Source organism: Phragmites australis, chromosome 14 (genome assembly GCF_958298935.1).
Source record: "Phragmites australis chromosome 14, lpPhrAust1.1, whole genome shotgun sequence".
NCBI lineage: Eukaryota > Viridiplantae > Streptophyta > Magnoliopsida > Poales > Poaceae > Phragmites > Phragmites australis.
The window spans coordinates 8,508,771-8,529,249 of NC_084934.1; the positions used below are offsets into that span (position 1 = coordinate 8,508,771).

At 42.9% G+C, this 20,479-nt stretch overlaps 2 protein-coding genes across 2 annotated transcripts; both read left to right on the forward strand.

The window, feature by feature from the left end:
• Positions 1–8,677: 8,677 nt before the first annotated feature.
• Positions 8,678–13,654, forward strand: LOC133891119 (pentatricopeptide repeat-containing protein At1g80270, mitochondrial-like). Its single transcript, XM_062331836.1, has 4 exons — positions 8,678–8,861; positions 9,023–9,097; positions 9,184–9,709; positions 12,157–13,654. Coding segments are annotated over exons 2-4 (1,752 nt in total). The 5' UTR covers positions 8,678–8,861; positions 9,023–9,095; the 3' UTR covers positions 13,381–13,654.
• A 2,087-nt stretch (positions 13,655–15,741) lies between these two features.
• On the forward strand, positions 15,742–16,546 carry LOC133891647 (acyl carrier protein 1, mitochondrial-like). Its single transcript, XM_062332379.1, has 2 exons — positions 15,742–16,102; positions 16,183–16,546. Exons 1-2 carry the CDS (start codon positions 15,878–15,880, stop codon positions 16,357–16,359), a joined length of 402 nt encoding a protein of 133 aa, XP_062188363.1. The 5' UTR covers positions 15,742–15,877; the 3' UTR covers positions 16,360–16,546.
• The last annotated feature ends 3,933 nt before the right edge of the window (positions 16,547–20,479 follow it).

Genomic DNA, 20,479 nt, shown 5'->3' on the forward strand with positions numbered 1-20,479 from the left:
TTGCGTTTGATTTTAAAATCAAATCATGTCTGTTAAAAGGTTGCTAATGTTCACATGAGGATTGACAATGTTTTCATCAAGAGGGAGATTATGAGATCATGTGATGAAAAATTGGTTTGATTGATGAAATTGGTATAGCAAAGTGATTTAGCATAATGACATGTGGTCGATGTTCATGAGTTGATAAGATATGCTTATGTTAGTGTGTTGGTTTTGCTTGGAGTTTGCGTGGTGTTGCGTGAACTGATCTTGAGTCAAGTTGGGAAGGACTTGTGCTCGTACTCGATTGTTGTTTGATTCATGTGTAGTTGTTGCTCGAAGGTGAACGTGGTCGATGACAGATCAACGAACTAAGTTCAGTGAGGAACTGAGGTTCGGCGACTAGGTTCAGGAGGAACTGAGGTCGTGGTGATTGAGGATGCTATGTAGGACGTTCGAGCTAAGAAAATAATGCATATGGAGACAAGGCTTCGCGATGGACACAGGATGCGATCTGACCATGAGAGGATGTGAAGACTAATTCGTGTTCAAGTCAGAGTAGGCACGAGAGAGTCGTGTGGTGGCTGGACTTGAGACAAGAGTTAATGTTGGAGATAGACTCTGAGTTGGTTACGTATATGCATGTATGCATGGGAGATGTGCATGCATTATTATGTAAGATTTGTTGGCTAATTAGCTTAATTAGCGGAAGTTGTTTGTCCTTTTATGATTAGAGGAGGATAGAGACCAGATTGAATACGACAGAGAGTTATAGTTCGATTCAGTCACGTTTGTGCATCTGGCTACCCTATAAATAGAGAGGTCTATTGTATTGGGTAGGAAAGCGCAGATCAGGGCAGCACAAAAACTCGAGGGAGAGCTATTTTGGGATTTAGTGGAAATCATTATTGGATGCTTTGGAGAGGTATCTTGTAAACTCATCTATGCAATGAAAATCAAGTTTCGTAAGTTGATGAGTTGCTGATTCAAAATTTTCTCTCTGTTCTATATTCTGCATGCTCATTTTGGTTTTCAATTAATTTCATGTTTCTATGAAGTTTCATCTTGGTTTAATCTATCCAAAACCTTGCTAGAATATCTAGTGTTTGATCTGAGAAAAATTTGAGTGGATTTGGTTTGATCTCGAGTAGCTTTTTTAAACTCAACTAGGTTTTGATCTACTCGATTTTGGTTGACACAATTTGCTTAGATCAAGAATAACTTTTGATCCATATATCCGATTTACTAGATTCTTGTGGGGTTAGTTTTGTATTTATATCTAGTTTTTTTTACCACAATTGAGAGCAATCCGACCATAAGATCTTTATCTACATCATTTTTACAAGATCTTGTGCAATCTGTTTCGAGTGGAATATCGAGTATAAATCAAGTTTCGATTTGGGTGAGTTAATCTTTGAATTTGGTTTCTGCAATCATTCACCCCCCCCCCCCTCTGATTGGGTATTTTGCGCATATTCGATCCTACAAGATGATAATTATTTCATTATCGAAACTGATGCCTCTAAAGAAGGATGGGGTGTTATATTAAAGCAAAAACCTAATAAATATTCCCCAAAAACAGAAGAAAAAATATGTATATATGCTTCAGGAAGTTACAAGTTAAAAACTGTAAATAATACCGATAGAGAAATTTGGCAATAATATATGCAATAAACTCTTTTCGACTGTATTTAAGATTCAAAGAATTTACGGTTAGAACTGACTATGAAGCTATATGCAGATATTATAATCAAATTAATAGCTAGAAGAGTTCTACTAGAAGATGAGTTTTGTTCAAAGATATTATTATTGAAAATGACTATAAAGTAATTTTTGAACATATAAAAGGAAAGATAATAAGTTGCCTAACTTATTTTCTCATTCATCTATTTTGCAGGAATGAAGAGATCGATGAATTTTAGCGGAGTTAAATCATTTAACTTTGGAGCTGAAAATAAGCTAAGAATATTCCCATCAAATTCATATAAATTTAAACCAAAGGATCATATAGTCTTAGATGAAGTACAAGAATGCATACTAGATAACTATTGGTTTCAATATAACAATAAGCAAGAACAAAGGAGATATATGCTATCAATATTAAATAATTTTGTTGAATATTTTCACATGATAAATAAATTACTGTGCACATCAGAAAATCCAGAGGTAATAGAGCCGAAGCCTATATACGTTATATTTGATGGAAATGTACCAAACATATACATATCATTTGAAGAAATAATCTCTAAAAAGATAGAATCAAAATTGGCAGGAGATGTGAAAAATATGCAAATATTGATGAAGCATTAAATCAAGCCCGAAAATTTTTGGGAGTAAATTATTACATAGAACCTGCAGCTGAAGATTATATTTAGAAATTTATAAGAGAAAAGAATACAAAAAATTCTAATAGCAGCATCTTGTACCAAGGAAGAAGAGTATTCAAAAAGCTCATATATAAAGATTGCCTAATGAAAGATGTGGACCCTTTGGATGGTTCATCCATAGACTGGAAACTTGAAGAAAAATTTGAATCAATATTACCGCAATGGAAGATAGAAATTAAGGCAAAAATTCTAAAAGAATTACAAAAGGAGATGAGTGATAAGATTGAAGAAATGAAGACAGCATTTGATGAAACATTTGAAATCCCATTCTTAGATGAAGACACTATGGATGTTGCCGGACATGGAGAAAATCCAAAATAAAGAATATATCTTAAAAAGAGAAAACTATATAAAGAGACATATCTGTTGAAAAGATGAAAGATGTCGGGAATACTGTCCTTCAGAGGTATATGGTATTGATAAGGTTATATCAATAATTTGGGTGTGGAAGACCCATGCATAAGAAAAAGACAGAAGAAAGTATGCATACTCACATGCTCAGAAGACTGTATGCTCACATGCTCTGAAACAGCCAAAGTGCGCGATTCATCATCAAAAGAAGACAATCAGCAGATGACTTCACGTGGCTTCACATTCCGTTGGCAGAGAATATATTCTGTACCTTGAGATTCCAAGCTACTATCCAAGTACCTAGACAAGATTAAATAAAGGAGAAAAAGAGCTCCTCTCACGGCTATAAAAGGAGGCTTCAGGCAGCAGAAGGGAGGACACCACCAGACACCAGCCACCAGCCATCGAGCAGCATCCAGAGAAGAGTGAGAACATCCTTAGCACTCTCTTACTCCTAGTATTAAGTCCACCTTGTAAAATAGTTATACTGAAGGAAGGATTTATGCTACTACCGCTATAAGGTAATTCTCCGTGTGTGTAAGTATTTGGGGGTTCCCGAAAGGGAAAACCAATTGTAAGCTATGCTTGTGGAAATAAATTAGTGTTGTCTTTGAAAATCCCTTGGTCTTCTAATTTGTCTATATGAGACGAGTTTTTATGCTATGTACCATATAGGAGAAACCTCTTTGGTTATTCTCAAGTAATCTCTGCATCTGGTATAGCCATAATATGGTAAGGAGAACTCTGCGTCTGTAGAGAAGTGTTCTCTTTAGGCGAAACTGCCTGGAGTGATGATAAAAACTTATCACATATGTTCATAACTAGGGATATCCAGTGAAAGTTTGCTACTCTTGAAATAAGCTAGCGATGAGAATGGTGAGTACCGAGTAGGATTTTTACGACTATTGTGCAATCGGCTGAATTGTTAGTTTTGCCAACATGTAAAGATCATGAATAGCATCACTGAATACTACTGAATCAAGAAAGGTCGCTTTCAATATTGAATATTTTAGTATTGTTGTTACTGTTTAAAATAGTATTTTAATATTAAATTAAGTGTTTTTTTAGAGCAATTTTGGTTTAGGTTTCTAAGTGTCCTAATTCACCCCCCTCTTAGGACGTTACTGTTCCTCACAAGTGAGAACACTGGAGCACGCTTTATCGGTTTCATGGTCAAGCATGTCCCTTGCATGAACAACCTCCTAGCCGATGAGTTGGCCCATCTAGCTGCTTCTCACAAACCTGTCCTGGTCGGAGTCTTTAAAAAAAGACTCACACAACCATCCACCGCGGCCTCGAACCAAGGTGAAGGGGAAGCCCCGCTTGAAAACGGAGCACCAGAGGCAACACCTTTTGAGGCAACTCCTTCTTTGGTGCAGTCAACCTCGGGTGGCCATCATATGGTCGCCCTGCTCGATTTGGGTACAACTTGGATGGATCAAATCTTGGACTACCTTCAGAATCAAGCAGTCCTTAACAATGATGTGTCAGCAGAAAAGGTCACTCGGTAAGCCCGCAGATACTCCCTGATGGAGGGACACCTATACTGTAAGGGGAGCTACAACCTTTTACTGAAATGCATCACTCAGGAAGAGGGGAGCACAATGCTCTCTAATATACACGGAGGCATATGTGGTAGCCACACTTCATACCGCCTGATCTGAAAAGCGTTCTGGTAAATATTCTATTGGCCCACAGCCCTCCAGGATACTTGTGAGCTGGTGAAATGGTGCAAGTCATGTTAGTACCATGGCCGATATACCAACCTACCAACCCAAGCACTGCAGACCATACAACTCTCTTGCACTTTCGCTCTTTGAGAGCTCGATATCATGAGACCGTTCCCTAAGGCCCCATGCAGTTTTGAATTCCTTTTTGTGACGGTCAAAAAATTTACTAAGTGGATCAAACCCGAGGCCACCAAGAAAATCACCGCCACAGTAGTGATCAAGTTCATACAAGGGCTTGGTAGTGCGGTTTGGCAGTCCAAACCGTATAATTACGAACACTGGGACTCAGTTCATCCATAGTGCTTTTTGAGACTACTGCGAAGATATCGGGACCAAGGTTTGCTATGCATCGGTGGCACACCCCCAAAGCAACAGTCAGGTCAAAAAGTCAAATGAGATGATACTGCAAGGGATCAAAACCCAGGTCTTTGATTGGGACCAAGGTAAGGGTCTCTGTGTCCCTGCAGTACTCTGGTCACTACAAACGACCCCTAGCAGGGCTACTAACGGAACTCTTTTTTCCTGGTCTTTGGTGCATAAGCAATATTCCCCTACAACAATCACTCTTCGGTCTCCCCGAGTGACCAGCTACTCGGACAATAACCAGGTGGCGCGACAAGAGAATGACATAAACCTGATCGAAGAGTTCTACGATCATGCTCTAATTCGAGCAGCCCGATATCAGCAAAGCCTCAGACGCTATCATGACCACAAGGTTTGGGAGCAGACATTGGTCGTAGGCAACATCATCCTTAGGCAAATCCAAAATAAGGCAGGTCAAAATAAACTCTCCTCTAGTGGGAGAGGCTCTACAAGGTGGTCGATGTTACCCGATCTGGTGCGATCAAGTTAGCCATGGAGGACAGTCGTGAATTGCACAACTCCTAGAACACAACCTAGTTGCTCAAGTTCTATGTATAGGGTTACTCGAAGACAAGCATGTTTCTCTATTTGGTAGGATCTTCCGCACGAGCGTGGAACATGGATTGCAAGTTTTTCCAATTCAAAAACCAGACTCTTTGTTTTGCAAGATTTCCCAGAAAGGAACAATCTCTCACCAGCTTGTAAGTTTTCTGATTCAAAGACTTGACCGCCTAGTCGGTAGCTTTTTTACTGACCAGGCGGTCAGGGGCTAGAGCAGTTTAGATTATATAGTCTTTTTTTTGTATTTTTTTGTACTGCTAGTTACTTTGCTTGTTCGCTCATATGGTGATTACCAAACCATTTGAGTGAGGATTCAAGTTGCCACTCACGTAGTTTCAAGGATATGAGTGACTGGGGGGTAACAACCATGAAACCACAAGACCTAATTCGAGTCGAGCGCTGGTCGCCACCGAAGGGCTTGTCGTGCCAAGGGTTGTCCTAGGTGCCACGACCCTAACTAGCGAGTGGTATGAAAAGCCTTGCCCCCCCCCCCTAAATGTAACAAGCACTCAAAACCTACTTGTCACATGAACACAAGGAAATTTTATATAAAAGCATGTCCTTGCTTTACAAAATAACCGCTTAGGTAATGATCGGGGGTTGTTTATAACAGTTTATTCAGTATCCCTAGGATCTGAAGATGACCCTTTGTGGGTCAAACTGGACAGACCAAAGCAGAGACTGAGCCGCAAAAACAAATGACCCTGTAAGGTCATGAAGCTCCTCTGTGGTCTTCCAGACACCAACGAAGCCTTCAGAGATTGCCGGAACAAGATTCAGGTTGGGGAAGTGCTCGCTGACACAAGCGAAGGCAAGGTAGGCTCCATTCATGGTGGTCGCAAACAAGTGGTCGCTAATGTTCTCGCGCAGCCTCTGCTTAAGCGCACCCGCCTCCTCTGAGGCCGCCAAGAACCAGTCAACATGATCGACCCAGTGGATCTGGGGTAGTGTCTCTAGGAGTAGGGCGGATCTGAACGCCGATGGCTCGAAGCAGTGAGTCAAAGAGGGTGAATGCCTGAATGAGATTATCGTAGAAACATGCCCGACGCTGGTCGTCCTCCCTCATCACTCGTTCCAAGTCTCTCTTCACCGCCAACAACTCCTCCTGACAAGCTGGTCACGGAAATAGGTCGCAAATCACGCAAGAGTCAACTAGTCGAGTCTCACTTGGCTAGCCTGGGACTACACGTGGCTTAATGATGGTAGGGCCAACACACCTCAAAGATTGCTTTGCATGATCTCTCGCTCGACTGCAAACCTAAGCTCACACTCGACCACCGCTTCCAGACTGCACTGGTCGTCAGCGTTGTCAACAGCTGGGGTCGGGGGCTCGGAGCGAGCAGGAGGGGTGGTCAATTATGGGACTCTATGGCCATAGCAGCGACACAAGCTTATCAAAGAAATTAAAAGCTTTATTCATGCATAATACAAGCCTAAATTACAGTTCGAGTTTTACTCTTCTTCTATGGCTTCCTTAATGGTCTCCACCTATAAGATAAACCCTACGAAATCCATCGACCCTTAGCACTCCGCCTACAGCCTCTCCATAGCTACGGGACCGGCGGTCACGACCCCCCTCATAGACGATCTCGAGGTTGAAGTTGGGGTCACAACAGTGGTAGCACTTGAGAATGTAGGCTGCCACGGCTTTCTCCGCCGTTGTCACATCCTCCGAGGTCCTTGCCATCAGGATGCCTGGGAGCTGGGCAAACTTCTGCATTAGGATATGGATGGTGTAGGCCTAGCCCTAAGCGGCCCTTTCGTCCTTCGGGCCGGTAGCATCCAGCTCGATGCTCCTCCGGGGTTACCGTATTGCCTTAAAAGCTTCCTTAATAATACCCCGGGTCTTTCTCCCATCCTCCTTGAGCTGAGAATGTTCAGTAAAGCGACATTTTCCTACTAAAGCTTGGCATTTTCCCATTGAAGTAAGTGCCTCGACTCATTCTCTTCGGCCACCAATCTCTCTAGCTTGACGCATCTGCTATCCGCCGTCTCCTTCTCGATGATCACTCTTTGGATGGAGGCAGGAAGGCTGGCGACCAAGGAAAGCAAGTCGGAGGCCGAAGCGGGCTCCATGACCAACTTTGTAGACACGGAGGTCATGACCAGTGCTCCCGGTGTCGGAGCTACTGGAGGTTGGGAGGCTGGAATATCTTATTGAGACGTCGGAGGAGTTATGACCGGTACCTATGATGGGGTTGAGGACCTGCAGTGACAACAGATCCCAGAGTCAAAAAAGAAAAAAAAACTTCCAAAGCATCTACACCTAACCAGGAAACTTACCGCATGGGCGGAGGGGTGAGCACGAGCCTCATCCTTGTGAAGCCGCCGGTGACCGATGTCCCATAGGCACATTTGGACACTTTCGCAGCTCTCTTCCGCGCTAGCGTAGAGCCTTGGCCAGCTTAGCCTGATTGCCCCTGGCCTGGTTGGGGTGAAGCTAGTCGAAGCGAGTCTGGTTGGTGCAGGTCTGGTCAGGGCAATGCTGGTCAAGCAAGTCTGATCAGTACGAACCTGGTCAGAGTAGGGTTGGTCGGTGTCGGCTTGGTCGGAACGAGTCTGGTCGGGGTAGGGTTGGTCAACCCTCTGCCATCCAGTATTGCTTGAAAGGACTCCACCAGTGGTCGATATCCAACTCCGGGTAGCTTGATCGTCACCACGACCGGATTGATTGTCAATCGAAGCAGATGAAAACCCCGCAACTAGCAACTTATGTGTTTTCTTTCCCCAGGCACCTTTTCAGTGGGCGAAGTCGTGGGCTGACGCAAAGACAGTGTTACCCGTCTCGCAGCATTTAATGCTACAGGATGGCCTGACAAGCAAACGTGATGGCCTAATAGGCAATCATGATGGACTTGTAGCGAGCGTGATGGTGTTTAGCGGATGGGACAGGGCATGCAAGACGACCAATGCGGGTCGGGTGTGCCCACCTCTGTAGTGAATTGACCTAGAAGTAGTTGTTTTCGTCAGACATAGAGAAACCATCTTATTTGACACGGTCTGCTTTTATATATATGATACATCTCACCTCGTACTATATAAAGGGGAGGACCGATCTTATAAAGGAGGATATTCTAGATAAATTTATCAAACTCATAAAAAAAATACACAGGATATATGACTATTATTTTAAAGAAGACATGAACCTTAATAAACTTTGGTATTCTTAAATTTTTTGATACATGTAAACTAACAGCTACTGAAAATGTTAATCACAGACTCATTATCCGGTGTACCCTGATATATTGTCAGGATTAACCATCTACATCTGTGCTGAGTCAATCGGGGCCATGGGTTTAGGACGCTAAAACCCTAGCAGGGGTAAAACCGAAAAGGTGCTCTCTTTCGTGTGCGCTGCGCTTTGTTCGTCTCCTGTGCGCTGTGCCCCATCACCGGCTATCTCGCCGTCGGCGACGGGAGGACGCGGCAAGCGGTACGGAGGTCTTAACGCGTCGAGAGACGGCCTTCTCCTCCTTCTTGCCCTCTACAGGTACGTTTTGGTGTGGAGTGGAGATCCATCCGGATTTGAGTTCGATTTCTGTAACCCTAGCGGGCTGTGATTTTGAGCATTCAATTAGTTGTGGATTTGTTTGTTGCGTGGTATCCTGCTACATTAATGTAATTTAAATCTTCCATTCGTGTTTCGATTAGGTTCTTCTTGAGCTTGCAAGATCAATCTTCCCACGGTACCCGATCCCCCCGCGTCAAGTCCGCCCCAGCTGTAATGTATGATGACTGTGTAGAAATGGCAATTTTTCGGTTGCAATTTTTCTTTAGGGACTTAGTCTTGAATTTTGAACAAAAAAATTCAGGTTGAGGAATGCTTCTTTAAGATTCTTGCGAGATGGGGGCTGCCAGGTGTCGTCCCAAGTACTTCCAGTTGGGTATCCAGAGAATGTTCTCCCTTTGATTCGGAAGTTTTGCTCAGCGCCCATTGAGAGGCTCACCAACAGCAAAGTTGATGGCGAGTTCCCAGATCAGGATGCATCTGATCTGCCCCATGACATCTCTGATTGTGATAGTGATCCCAGTCATGGTGATGGTACCATCCATGCTATGACGAAAGAATTCAGGAAACAAGAACCCAAGGAACTACATGAAACAGAAGCTAATGGTTCAGCACCTTGGGCTTCTCGAAAGGGTCGCTTTCATGACAAAAAATTGCCAGGCAGAGACTTCCAGCCTTATCTTTTCCAGATTGTATTGGACACTCCTAGGAATGTTCTTAGAGATGTGCTTGATAAATGGATTGAAGATGGTAACCGTCTGGAAAGAAATGAAGTCTTGCTGGTTTTGTTCCATCTCAGGAAGCAGCGTCTGTACCAAAAGGCTTTGCAGGTACCTGTTCTGTCAACTACAGTATGTAGTTATTGTGGCTGCTGTTTGCGCATCACATTAAGCATATATTTCATTAAAATACATTTCAAGCTTACAACTAATGGTAAATCCAGTAGTCTTTAGCCTCCCCCCCCCCCCACCCACACACACACTTTCAATATCTTCGGCTTAATATTCTTTGCATAATTATCTTGCCTGAAGGTTTGTCCAGTGTGCAATGTGGAACTGTATTTTTTTTTCTGTTCTATCAATTTGCTAATAGTGATATGAAGTTGAGGTTTCTCAAGCTGTTGGCTGTGTAGCATCTGTTGTTTCTAATCTTGCTATCCTAGCAAACTTATGAAGGCATTCAGTAAAAGCTTAAACAAAGATCAGGTTCCTGTCAATGCTAGATCTTCGAATGGAGTTCTATACTGAGGCTCCCAAAACTGTAAATTTTCTGTGTTGTATCGGTATTTCTATTTTAATACTCTTATGAAACTGAAAATTTGTCCTTATTTAAGGGAGAATGGCCCAAAAGGGGCGAAATCTGGATCTTTGTTGAAACATAACCACCGGAAGGTTTTCAAAAACCTCTAAAGATGTAAAATTACACGGAGATCCTTGAAACCATGGAAAGGGACTAAAAATGAAATTAAAAATTGCATTGAAGCTGTTAAACTTTCTGTAACTAGCGACCTCATTGATGTTATCGGAGATCATTGCTGCCGTGAGATATGGCCAAAGGGAGGCATCGGCCAGCAGTTTGCCATACAACCGCCGATGATGGGAGGCATAGGCTTGAAGTATTCCGCCGTGCAACCATCATGGAGGGAAGTGTAGGCTACGAGTTTTCCATGCACTCACTGGGAAGAAGAGGCACATCTCTTGATTAGCCTATGCCATGGAGGTTGAAGAAAACCACACTGAAATTGATTTACATTGGCAGAATATCACCACCTCAATAGAAGCCAGCGTGGAGAGGAGACAAATAGCCATCGGGAGCATCTGTAAGATTGATCTGCAGTCCACAGCGCTGGAGCTGGTTTGTAGACCTTGATGTATTCTTCCAGAGACAAAAGGGAAGGACGAAGGAAGCTATAACGGCTGGTCAGAGATGGCATCACCGGAAGTCAAGGTAAGAAAAGCCAGCACCACGGTTTTTTAGCTGAACACAATGGGAATCTTTTTTCTAGGAGAACACAATGGGAATAATTTTATTGCTGCAAGGCAGATCATACACAGGAAAAGAAGACCGAAGAAGGGGAAACTTTTACCGGGATATCCTGATCAAGCCAATCCAAATAACCAAAATCTGGACAGACTTTTTTCTCAAGCTCGCAGGAAGCAACCCAATACGGATCCTTCTTCTATCAACACCAAATAGATGACTTTGTTGGATCTGGATCTGAAAGGGACGAGCTTGAAGGAGTTTCTTGATATCTGGCCTTGATATTTACATGGGAAGGGAAAGAAATAGTAATGCACAATGGGGTGGGACCCTCTCCCGCTCGATGCCCGTGAGCCACCAGGTAGAATATAGGGGAGTGGGTCTGCCGGTTAAGAGGGAGGAAGTTCAATTGAAAAGGGGTGAGATTTTTAGTCTGTGTGAGGATAACCGGTCGGTGTCGGCTATTAGGGATTAGAGATCAGACTATATATTAGGAAGGCTTAGATTAATTCTTCTTTGCTTGATTACAATGGATGTTGTGCCCTTCTTTATATAGGAGCTGGTCCTAACAAATCTTATCTCCAAGAGTAACTAATAGATCTTATCTCTAACTCGATATCCAAGCCACTAACCCATGCACCACAGTAACCCACACACTACAGTAACGATCCTAATGGGCTGGACATGACACTCCATCTGTTCTTTTTTATTTGACACTTTAGGATCCGTGCAAGTGTCGTCAGACCCTCTAAGTTTTGAACATCAATATGTTTAAAATTAGGAAAAGTCCACTTTTGGCCTCTCAACTGTGTGATGTCTGTCATTTGCTTTGCTATTCCTTTTTATATCTTATATTTGTTGTTGATTTACCTTTTGATAGTAGATATAATCCTACCAGGACACCTTTTATGCTTGTTATAGCCTGATCTTGATTCTATTCATAACCCTCCATCTTTTGGGCAATTTGGCATAGGTTTATCATGCAAGTGTAGACATTTTTCATGTTAAGTGCCAGGAGTATAATGGAACTTTATTTTTCTTAATCTATACTATGCTTTATTATATAGTTTCCCCCAAGTTTAAGGCAGTTTTACTGCCTTTGCATTAGTTCATCAATTAATTATATTTTTTTATATATGATTCGTCAACCATCACATGCATATATGCTGCCTTTCAACAATATATTCTAGATACTCATTTGACACAGGCCACCTTTGCATATGGCATTTTAGAATTTTGTAGAATTGTGAAGTGAAAATGCACTTATTTTTAGTAATTTATTTCTGAATGTCTGCAGTTCATGGAGTGGATTGAAAGAGGAAAACTACTAAATTTTGAAGAACGTGATTATGCTTGTCATCTTGATTTGATTGCACGGAACCGTGGTATTGAAGCTGCACAAAAATACATCGAGAGGATCCCGAAACCCTTCAGGAATGAGGTGCTCTATGAAACTCTACTTGTTAACTGTGTGTGTTTGACTAATGTCCAGAAGGCAGAAGAAGTCTTTAAGGAAATAAGGGACCTCTCTTTACCTTTAACTATCTCTGCTTGCAACCAAATGATATTGCTATACAAGAGGGTTGCTCGCAGTAAGGTAGTTGACATTCTCATGCTGATGGAAAAGGAAAATATACAGCTTTCTCCCTTTACATACAAGCTCTTGGTTGACTTGAAAGGGCGGTCAAACGACACATTAGGCATGGAGTCAGTCTTAAATATGATGAAGGACAATGGTGTTGAGCCAGATTTTACCACCCAGACGATGGTTGCTAAATTCTACATATCAGGGGGGCTCCTGGAGAAAGCAGAAGAAGTCATCAGGGCAATGGAAGTATATATAAAGGATAAACGGCATGCCATCAGATCTCTTCTTGACCTCTATGCTGTCCTTGGCAGACCAGATGATGTAGCGAGAATATGGAAGTCATGCACTGAACCAAATTTGGAAGACTACTTGGCTGCAATTGAGGCTTGGGGTAAACTTGGGTGCATTGAACAAGTGGAAGAGACATTTGAAGCGCTGCTAAAGACATCACCAAAGCTCACTTCCAAGTACTATAATGCAATGCTGAATGTGTATGCAGAAAATAAACTTCTAGCCAAGGGCAAAGAGTTTTTAGAAAGGATGTTTTTGGCTGGGTGTTCGAACGGCCCTCTAACCTGGGATGCACTTGTTAAGCTTTATGTTAATTCAGGTGAGGTGGAGAAAGCCGACTCGTTTCTGCTGAATGTGACAGAAGAAAATCCTGACAGAAGACCCCTTTTCCGCTCATTCATCATTTTACTGAAGGCATATGCTGAAAAGGGTGATATCCATAATGCTGAGAAAATATTTGATAGGTTGAAGCAGATCAGGCACCCAGGGAGGACACCACCTTATGGTTTCTTACTTGAAGCTTATGTCAATGCCGGGGTTCCAGCCCACGGGTTCAGGGAGAGGATAAGAGCTGACAATGTGCGCCCAAGCAAGACAGTGATAGAACGTTTGAAACTTCTCGACAACTTGCAGAAACAATAGAGTGAAATTTCTTTCTTTCATCTATTTGTGATTGATCACATCGAACATTTATTGTCGAGTTCCACGCAAAGGTGACTTGGAGCGGGTAGACTTTAGGATACAAGAATCCACCATGCTGCTGTTGTCTTTCCGACATGAATTTCGTGTTCCGTGGTGTTACAGGATGATCAAAGTTTTTGGCGAGCTGCTATACGTAGCTGGACGCTTTTCTTGATAGTTTTTTGTGTTAATAATGAAGGCAAATGAAAACAAATATTTTTATGCTGTTTGCTTCCCTCAAGTTTAGACTGATTTATTTTCCAAGTTTGGAAGATCTTTGGTCAAATCAGCCAAAATTTAGCGTGAGGGAAATCCCGGCACAGCTAAAACAGAACATATTTTAGGCAAATTGTTCGTAGCATCGAGAGATGCAAACGCAGGTTGTTTGAGACATTAAAACTGTCTAGTGTTATCAGAGAGACCTTATACGATTGTATATAGGAACACTAAATGCGAATAGTGGTTTCTGTTTACAACACTAAAATTAATGGAAAATTGCTACAGATTTATCGAGTTCTTTCAAGGGATAAGCATGCCTCTTATAGAAGACCATGATACAGTAACACTGATTTATCGTATGTTCCAAAGGCATTGTAGAGCTCTTGCCTACTTAAAAAAAAAAATGTTCCAAATGCTTGGACACGATTTTCACGGGTAAATCCTCCCAGAGGACTCCTAGCATGGTGTTAGCATTTGTTTTACTGATAAGCGATGTAAACATGAAGCACAATTTTGTTACATATTTTCACCTCTAAATACTTTAATCGCTAACTTCTAGTATTAGGATGTTGAGGGATGCAAGTTTTGTTTATTTTAAGTCATTGGATGGACACAAAACTCACTTAATTACATTAAAGATGTACTTCCATGATGCTAAGCAAAGATACAAATAAATTAAAGAAGTGACCCAGTGCTATCAGTATGAGAACACGGTGCAAACGCAAACGCGATAAAGTGCGTCACCTGCAACTTAAGTTCCATCCTAGGTGTGAGCAGGGAGAACTTCCATATAAAAAAAGGTTAATTAGATATGTGCCATCATGATTTTACCTATTTTAAAAAATACCACTACAAAAGGTCAAAAATCGGGTTGATGCTATTACAACTTGCTTCTTTTTTGAGATATGCCATTATGAAGATTTTAGAACCAAATTACCCATGTCTTCTTCATTCATGCCCTTCTCTCTCCCTTTCATCTCCGTCGTCGCCTCCCTATGGCTAATGATGAGAGGTGCTGCCAACGAGCTACTCTGCCACTAAAACTAACCACCGGATCCATCCATCCCCGATGCGCAATTGCAAGATTTTGCCACCGCAGCTCAGGCAGAGCCATGGTTGCCGGATCTAGCTGTCCCAGACGTGTCGTTGCTAGATCCAGTCACCAAACGAACTCGGACGATCATTTTTGCTGCATCTAGCTGTTGTCGGCACTTGTGAGGACTAGGATAATGTGGCATAAACTAGTAATATACTCCAAAACTACAAATGGCGTATGAGAAATAGATAGCTCATACAAATACAAAGAGATATGTCGATATAAAGAATAGGAGATCTCTTGTTCTGTGGGTTCACACCAACAAAGGTCCACTATCAGTAGATATTACCAAAAGCTGACTCTGGCATGCACGTCTAGCAGGGCTTGCGTGACCAGTCCCCTGATCTTGGAAGAAAACCTCATGATCAGCCCTTGCTGATCGTGGGACGAGTATTTACCTAACTAGTCTAATCTTATTTAATGCTACTCACTTAAGTATTTTCCTTCCCCTGCACCTCCTTTGAGCGAGCGAAGTCGTGACCGGCGTAATTGTGCAATAGTCCATCCCGTAGCAATTAATGCTACTGGACAGCCCTACAGGAGGGTGCAACGGTCTCGCAAGTAGGCGTGACGACCTGCGGCTGATAAGGAAGGACGCAAAAGACGACTAGGCAGTCCCAGTATGCCCATTTTTATAATGATAGTCTCGTAGTAGAGGTTTTCGGCAGGAATATGACTGTTATAGTTCTTGCATATATTATTCGTATATACGTCTCTCCTCCTACTATATTAAAAAAAAAGAGGACCAGACTCGGAAAAAATGGAGCTCTTTTGGTAACTAAGTTAATCTCTATCATTAAAAAAAAATACATAACATAACACTATTATCTCATAAAAAAAAATCTAAACCTGAATAACTTCTTGTATTTTTGAATTCATCCTCAACATAAACACACATATATATATTCACAATAACGCTCCCGTCGATTAGTATACCGGATACATTACTAAGAATTAACCCCTCGACAATCTATTAACTGTAAAAAAAAAAGCATTCAAAGCCAAGAAAGCCTCACAGCAGCCCGAACCCAAAAGCACCGAAAGTCCCAAAACGCCGGAGAGATCCCAGGCGCCCACGGTGAGCTCTCCTCTCACTCTCGGCCAAGTCAAATCCCCGAAGCGCACGAGGAGGCAGCCGCAAAAATGGCAGCGGCTGCGCTTCGTTCGGCGATCCTTCGCCGCATCCGCCTCCCCCCTTCACCGCCTCTCGCTGCTAATGCTGCTGCCGCGGCGGCGTCCCACTCGCACGCCCTGCCGCGGTGGCTCGCGCGGCCCATGTCCTCCCATGACGCCCACCTCACCCGCGACGAGGTCGTCGACCGCGTCGTCGACGTCCTCAAGAGCCACCCCAAGGTCGACCCCTCCAAGGTAACCCTAATCCTCCCCTGCATCTCATCGCGTTGCGGTCCCCCGAACCCTAACCCTAACAGTGGCGGCGGCGGCGGCAGGTGACCCCGGAGGCGCACTTCGAGAAGGATCTGGGGCTGGATAGCCTGGACACCGTCGAGGTGGTGATGGCGATCGAGGAGGAGTTCAAGCTGGAGATCCCCGACATGGAGGCCGACAAGATCGACTCTCTCCCGCTCGCCATTGAGTACGTCGCCAACCACCCCATGGCCGGCTGAGGTCTCGCCGGAGGTGAGGCTTCTCTTGGTTTTTGTTTCCAACGGCGAATAATTGGCTGGATTGGCTCAGGAAAACTGGTACCTGATGCTCCGCACTGTGTTGCAGCGGACAATGGTGTTTAAATGGAACATTAACGTTTTGTTCTTGTGACGGTGCAATGTTAGATTCTTGTTCTTGTGTTTGTTATATCTATATGCTGCTGTTGATGAACTTTCGATCGGTCATAAGCTTCCTCTTCATTGCATGATCAGTTTTTATGAATCAGGTTCCTACCAATATAGTATGATGTCTACTTTTATAAATTTTATTTCATCTGTTTTTGAGAACCAACCCAGAATATTGCTAAACAAGCGAATGGTTCATTGCTTATGGGAAATGCCAGATCTGATCTTGCCTTTTTTAAGCCCTCCTGTCTATAATTCTAAAATTTTGAATGTGGTTTATGTGACCCATTGCATGTGAAGGTATCAAGGGAAACAAAGGTCTATATGCAACTGCGGTTAACATCTCTGTTGTAAAAACCATCAAGTTTCTGCAAGCTTCCGATATGTGATTAAAACGGTGCTAACGTTTTTCCACAACAAAATTGCATCCCATCAGATAAAAAGAACTTTGCAGAAAAAAGGTTCAAATGTCACTCAACTTTGAAATTGCATTAATTAGCGAAGCATAGGTTATGTTCTGAGTGTGCACTATTATGGTATAATATTCTCTTGCATCCAAGCACAAATTTGTTCAGTTTGTGCAAACCACCTTGGTTGATTACCTTTGTCTGGTTCAGAATTTTTCTACTCAACCACTAATGTCTTATGGAGTAGTGGCCAGTATAACTTTCTAAATGCAGCAATTTGTACTTGCACTTGGTTAATCATTCAGTGTCTTGAAATTCAGTACCAGACTGGTTACCTACTTACCTGCTTAGTACATGTGGTTTTTGTCAGTTCTACAAAATGATTTTGCATTGTGTCTCTTATGTCTTCCGAATCGTAATTGAAAGTTGGTAGTATGTCATGGTTGATTTACTTTTGTGTTTGGTTGCGTTGCTTCAGGGTGAAGGATCATGGTTATTACGCCCTTTGTTTCATTATGTTTATCCATTTGATTGTGAGTTGCCGCTTCACTGTGCTTAATTCTATGAAAGAATTTAAGTGGCTGTAGCATGTTGGGGTACGTTTAGTCATTTCATATTTACTTCTCTTTAGATTTAGTACTTCCTTGGTCCATGCTGGGCTTGACAAATACCCCCTCCGTTTTACAATTTTTGTTTAAGCTCACTGTGCGCACAAAAACACTAAATATAAGAAAAGTTAATGAGAAATGACCAGACATACCATTAAAGTAGGGGTAGACAGTGAAAAATATTACAATAACTACACTTGCTTTCGTCAATGGGTGAATATTTTGAAACACGCATCCCAATAGGATGGAAAAATATTATGAAACGGAGGAAATATTTAATAAAAATATTACAATAACTGTCACCTGACTATTTAGTAGCTGTACCATGCTGAGATGGTGGCAATGGAAGCATGGGAGATATACATGGTTTTGTTCTCTAGAAGCACTTAGTAAAAAATAATTACTGCTTATGTTATTGCATCGGTGTGTTCGGGCATATGTCTGCCCTTTGTTCAAGGTGTGTTATAACCTTTTCTGATCTGGATCTGTGTTGTAATGCAACAGTTCGTACTTCTCGTGATCTGGTGGATTAGGGTCTTTGTTATCACTTGAAGCTTTTTATCCTATTTTGTTTTTGCCATTGGTTTCATAGTTTATTGTTTAATTTTAACACACCCGTCAATTTCCAACTGTTTTTCATCCCTTAGATGCCTGAAAAGTTCATTCTGCCCTCGTCTCCTCCTCTCGAAGCGCTCGTCAGCGCCGATGGGTGTTCCCTAACTTGCGGACACCCCACTCTCAGCGTTGTTGGTGCGCCATTGCGTTGTTTCCTGCCAAACATGCACGCGCAGCCTGTCGCTTGTTACTGTCTGCCAGCTGTACATGCGCCGCCCGCCATTGTTGTGGACTTCAGTGCGGAGATGGGATGGTGGCTTTCTGTTGCGAGGCCTGTGCCGTGCAAAAGCTTCGCCCTCTTGGTTCGGCCGTCCTTCCTCATCTCTGGTCGAAGCCGTCGCCTCCGGATCTCCTATGGCGAGCACCACCTCTATTTCTTGGGCCCATTGCACCTCCTCGACACCAGGATTCTGTCTGCTGCATCAATTTCACTATTCCTCCACCACCTTGAGCGTCTTCCTCCTCCGTGCCACTCACCCTCGCCACACTGCCTCTGTCGTCCACTGTCCCGCCTGTCAGCAACGTCGGGTTCCGTGAGGTGTGGGCACGCCAATACACCCCTCAGACGCGTCGTTGGCTGCCACCACGTGCGTAGAGATGCGCCCCTCCATCGTGATGACCTCCTCCCGTGAAGCAGGAGCAGTAGCAGTAGCTTCCTTTCTTTTTTTTTCTTCGTAAGGGTATTTTGGTCCGGCTTTAGGAGCCCTGGATGGTCACACCGGATGGAGGGGGACGGATATGGCATTTCCAAACAGCGAATTGTGAAACCGATGGGAAAAACGAAAAGTGATAAACATAGTGACCGAAGCGACATTAGGTTCCTCTTAATGGCAAAAACAAAATTTTCCTTCCGGCCTCACTATTCATGATTATTGTTATCAATTTCTAGCTCATTTTCCCCTTCATTGGTTATCCTACTTTTTCGCGTTGTACATTATGCCCCGAATGAAAATAGCTATGCCGAAAACTATCCGTGGAGCTGTCATGATTGATAAGCTGCGATGGATTTGAGCTGATCATGAAGTGTTCTTGTGTAAGCTGCTACCTGAAGAAACGGCAGTTCAGTTTTCAGAGCTGCAGGCCAAACAAGCACGCAGATCTCAGTGTGGAGAATGCATGGAACCACAGTTACCTAGGGCTGTTGCATGCGCCGAATGGAAGTTACCTGTCCGGTCCAGACCAGAACAGCTTTTGTTTACACGTCCTTCTCACCCGATGCAGGAGGCCCAGCTTTGTAGCAACACCAACACCATTACGAACAAGGAGCGAACCAGGACATCCGTGGTACAAATGTATGTTTCAGTCTAACAATTTCCTCCTGCTGCATTTTTCAGTCAAACAATTCTTGCACAAACACTACTGTGATGTATAAATCAAGCTACAGTCAGGGCAATTTGCAACACAACATTCCAGTTAAAGAAGGGAACCTGTATTCAAGTCTCAAGATGCACAGGAATGATTGTCTTGTAGGTATACGGAGTATCTTAGGCCTGATTGAAGACCGCGCAGAAGGCGAACTATTGAACTTGCTCGAGTTTTGACAAAGCTCCATTTGGAACACAGAAATATTCCTAAATTACTGCAGAAATAGAATTGTTTCGTGTGAAATTTTTGCATTCCAAACGGGTCTAACCTTGTGACACCACTGCCATTGCTCGGGGTTCGAAGTGCTGGAAAGCACTGTAGTGTTAGGTAGGAATTCCAAGTACTGCTCTGTTATATTTTTATGCGAACTGTTCAAATTGCACTTAGTTTAATCGAGCAGACCGTCTGTCCACTTAGATGAGAGCTATATACGCTCATACGAGGGCAGGTCACATGTTAAATCATATCTAAATGACATGCCATCGCATTCACTTCTCAATTAAACAAAAGCAATTCCCATAGTCACCTCGATATGTATCTCAAGACAAGCTCAAGATCATCACACATATCATTCACAACATACACATCACATCAAGGTATAAGACCGAACCCAACGGCTTCCCTTCGTGGGGGAGATTCCCGTCGTGAAGGGATTCTCGTTCCCTTCAGCGCTCCAACGGTTTTCCTTCAGGGTTCCCTTCACGACGGGATTCTCAGGGTCATTCACTTCAGGATAGGATTCTCTCTCTGTTCCCTTCGCGATTCCCCTCGAAGGGAAGCTGTTGGAGATGAGAGGAAATAAAGGGAATGGGAATGGAGAAGGGAACGAAATGAAGGGAATATGGTTGGGGGTAGTCTAATAGAGTGCAAATTTTAAACTTAGATTTCAAGTTCACATGATGAAGTACTAGAATCTGAAATTTTAAACGTGAGAGTGTAATGCCCTTGGTGGCCAGCTTT